Source organism: Priapulus caudatus, unplaced genomic scaffold (assembly GCF_000485595.1).
Source record: "Priapulus caudatus unplaced genomic scaffold, Priapulus_caudatus-5.0.1 Scaffold3751, whole genome shotgun sequence".
In the NCBI taxonomy this organism is placed as follows: Eukaryota; Metazoa; Priapulida; class Priapulimorpha; order Priapulimorphida; family Priapulidae; genus Priapulus; species Priapulus caudatus.
The window spans coordinates 1-4,002 of NW_014580812.1; the positions used below are offsets into that span (position 1 = coordinate 1).

Genomic DNA, 4,002 nt, shown 5'->3' on the forward strand with positions numbered 1-4,002 from the left:
TGGTGACGTCAGCGATGTCATCCGTCGTTGCGTCAGTGGTGACGTTGGTGGTGACGTCAGTGGTGACGTTGTTGGTGACGTCAGTGCTGTCATCTGTCGTTGCGTCAGTGGTGACGTTGGTGGTGACGTCAGTGGTGACGTCAGTGGTGACGTCAGTGGTGACGTCAGTGGTGACGTTGGTGGTGACGTCATTGGTGACGTCAGTGGTGACGTTAGTGGTGACGTTGGTAGTGACGTCAGAGGTAACGTTGTTGGTGACGTCAGTGTTGCCATCCGTCGTTGCGTCAGTGGTGACGTTGGTGATGGCGTCAGTGGTGACGTTGGTGGTGACGTTGGTGGTGGCGTTGGTGCTGCCATCTGTCGTTATGTTGGTGGTGACGTTGGTGGGGACGTCAGAGGTAACGTTGGTGATGGCGTCAGTGGTGACGTTGGTGATGGCGTCAGTGGTGACGTTGGTGATGGCGTCAGTGGTGACGTTGGTGATGGCGTCAGTGGTGACGTTGGTGATGGCGTTAGTGGTGACGTTGGTGGTGACGTCAGTGGTGACGTTGGTGGTGACGTCAGTGGTGACGCTGGTGGTGGCGTCAGTGTTGCCATCCGTCGTTGCGNGTGTGTGTGTGTATGCGTGTGTGTATGCGTGTGTGTGTGTGTGTGTGCGTGTATGTGTGTGTGCACGTGTGTGTGTGTGTGTGTGTGTGTGCGTGTGTGCGTGCGTGCGCGTGTGTGTGCGTGTACCTGTACTGTGTACGTATGTGTTTATGTGCGGTGTCTCTGCTCGCAGTGAGCTGTAACGATGAGACACTGGGCGGCATCCTGCAGCCGATAACACACGCCTGGGAGAGCGCAGCTGCACAGAAGTACGGAGCCTGGATGATGGACCCACTACCTCCCACTGGTGACGAGACTAAGATCTACGTGTTGGGTGGTTACGCTAGCATCAGGGCTCTGTGGATGTACGGCAGCTACGCAGACTTCGTCACACGCCGACGTAAGACCATCATCACGCTGCCGATAGGCGTCGCCGGCACCGGTCACGTGATCTACAACGGAACCATCTACTATCCGCAGTACAACACGGCCAAGGTACGCGCGCGCCCTCTACAGTGCCGTGAGGCAGACGGAGCCGTGGAGGGGAGGAAAGGATGGAGGGGGGGGGGGGGGGGGGGGGGGGGGGGGGCGGGGGGGGCGGGGGGGGGGGTTGGAGGGAGGGAAGGAAAGAAGAGGAGGGAAGGTGGGGGAGGGAAGGCGAGGGCTGTTTTATATATATATATATATATAGTGATAATTTAAACTATAGTTCCACGCCAAGATGCTTACGCGTGCGCCTAAACATCACATCCTACTATCACACGAACGCCTGTGACGTCATGCGTACTCACACGATCCCGGTGTTTCTTCCGTATCAAGATTCATGCATTCGACCTGAGGTCACGGAAGCTCACGGCGACCAGCACCTCCCGGGTGCCCTCTATCAGAACCAAGGGCAGTTTAGCTTCGGTGTGTTATTCGGACATTGACCTGGCGGCGGATGAGAGAGGACTGTGGGCCGTGTACACGACGACGGCCAACGACGGCTATATACGTCATCAGCAAAACTGCACCCCGTTACACTGCAGGTAAACACAGGTGTCCGTTACACTACAGGTAACACAGAGTCCGTTCACTGCGGTAAACACAGGTGTCCGTTACACTCAGGTAAACACAGGTGTCCGTTACACTGGCAGCGTGCAACACAGGTGTCCGTTACACTGCAGGTAAACACAGGTGTCCGTTACACTGCAGGTAAACACAGGTGTCGCTTTCACTGCAGGTAAACACAGATGTCGTTACACTGCAGGTAAACACAGTGTCCGTTACACTACAGGTAAACACAGGTGTCCGTTACACTGCAGTAAACACAGGTGTCCGTCACACTGCAGGTAAACACAGGTGTCCGTAACACTACAGGTAAACACAGGTGTGCGTTACACTACAGGTAAACACAGATGTCCGTTACACTGCAGGTAAACACACAGGTGTCCGTATCACCGAAGGTAAACACAGATGTCGTCCACATGCAGGTAAACACAGGTGTCCGTTACACTGCAGGTAAACACAGGTGTCCGTTACACTACAGGTAAACACAGGTGTCCGTTACACTGCAGGTAAACACGACAGGTGTCCGTTACACTACAGGTAAACACAGGTGTTTCGTTACACTGCAGGTAAACACAGATGTCCGTTACACTGCAGGTAAACACAGGTGTCCGTCACACCGCAAGTAAACACAGGAGTCCGTTACACTGCAGGTAAACACACAGGCTGCTCCGTTACACTGCAGGTAAACACACAGGTGTCCGTTACACTGCAGGTAAACACAGATGTCCGTTACACTGCAGGTAAACACAGGTGTCCGTTACACTGCAGGTAAACACAGGTGTCCGTTACACTGCAGGTAAACACAGGTGTCCGTTACACTGCAGGTAAACACAGGTGTCCGTCACGGAGAGAAGGACAGAGACATCGCTCTCTCTATCACACACACACACACACGGCCGCCGCGCACACACACATAATACACACGTACACACACACGCGCGCGCACGCCCACAACATAATACACACACACGCACACACGTATCACACCGCGCGCGGGCAACACACACAACACACGGCACACACACGCACGCAACCACACTCTCTCCCCCTCTCTCTATCTCTCATACACGCTTACCTTACATCTCACGCTTTCCGCAGGAACACCTGGAGAACTAACGCTAAGAAGCTCAATGTTGGAAACACGTTCTTCATCTGCGGGGTCATGTACTCGGTCGAGGCGCACACGATCCTGGATAACAGAGTCTCCTACCAGTACGACACGAACACGCAGGAGCAAAACCTCATATCGATACCGTTCAGCATCAAGTACGGACTGCTAACTCAGATGCTCTATAACGCTCGGCATCGCGCCATCTTTGCCTGGGACAACGGACATCTCATCTCCTACCCCGTAGAATTCCAACCGTCACGTTAGGTTCGTCTGTGACGGATCCGCCTGGAGCGCTGCTCGGGTGGACGTTGTCGTTCGTGGCGCCCCCTACCGCCTATAGCTGCGATAGAGCCGTTTACTAAGTGCTAGTTTCCAGCTGAGGTTAGAGGAGGAGGTGGAGGATACATTTATATAGCGTGTCCCCATGAATTGCATCGCTCACGTGCGCGCCCTTCTGCGCGTGATCCACAAGATGTCACGCCACGTGATCCACATGATGTCACGCCACGTGATTGATGTTACAGTGTGTGATTGACGTCACGGCGCGTGATTGACGTTACAGTGTGTGATTGACGTCACGGCGCGTGATTGACGTCACCAATATGGCGGCATACTGCCCGGAATTATTTTGCCTTCTAAGTTGACGCGAAATATAATTGATATCAACTGCATAGTTTGTAGTGTCTGTGAATGAAAGACGTTATAATAACGTCTTTCATTCACAGACACTACAAACTATGCAGTTGCTATCAATTATATTTCGCGTCAACTTAGAAGGCAAAATTTCATATACTAATGCAATAACCGTTATTGCATTAGTATATGAAATTGAGGTTCTTGATAAACTAACTAAGAATATCCTTCTTAACGAGTTATATGTCGGCGATAAAACTAGAAGATATATAATACGTGAAATCTGATCACCTGCCGTGTACTATCGCTTGTCTTCCCATCATGCACTAGTTAATTCACATTCCACTGAGAATGAGATCGTGCAAATATAATGATTGGATGGTCTTATATTGAGTTTGATTTTGTTGATATTGCAATGACATTAATACTGAAAAAAATCGAATGTTCGTATACTATACCATATAAATAGTTAACTAAGAAGAGAGACTCAAAGTTTATTAAACACCTACTTCTATTAAATAAAGAAATATTTTTAGTTCTTGAAATATAATATAGTCTTTGAAATGTTCTAAATATCATCTGGTACTTTGCCACGACTTTGCTATAAGGGTCATAGAACC

General features: G+C 50.7%; 2 protein-coding genes across 2 annotated transcripts; one reads left to right on the plus strand and one right to left on the minus strand.

Moving 5' to 3' along the window:
• Positions 1-7: 7 nt before the first annotated feature.
• Positions 8-812, minus strand: LOC106819585 (uncharacterized protein YBL113C-like; the record flags this gene model as incomplete). The annotated part of the gene is made up of 2 exons (XM_014824197.1): positions 793-812; positions 8-572 (listed from the first exon to the last, which is right to left on the minus strand). Coding segments are annotated over exons 1-2 (585 nt in total), but the record flags the coding sequence as incomplete, so codon positions are not given.
• A 58-nt stretch (positions 813-870) lies between these two features.
• On the plus strand, positions 871-3,784 carry LOC106819586 (noelin-2-like). The gene is given in 4 exon segments (XM_014824198.1): positions 871-1,083; positions 1,428-1,499; positions 1,501-1,616; positions 2,737-3,784. Coding segments are annotated over 4 exon segments (678 nt in total). The 3' UTR covers positions 3,014-3,784.
• Positions 3,785-4,002: the final 218 nt, after the last annotated feature.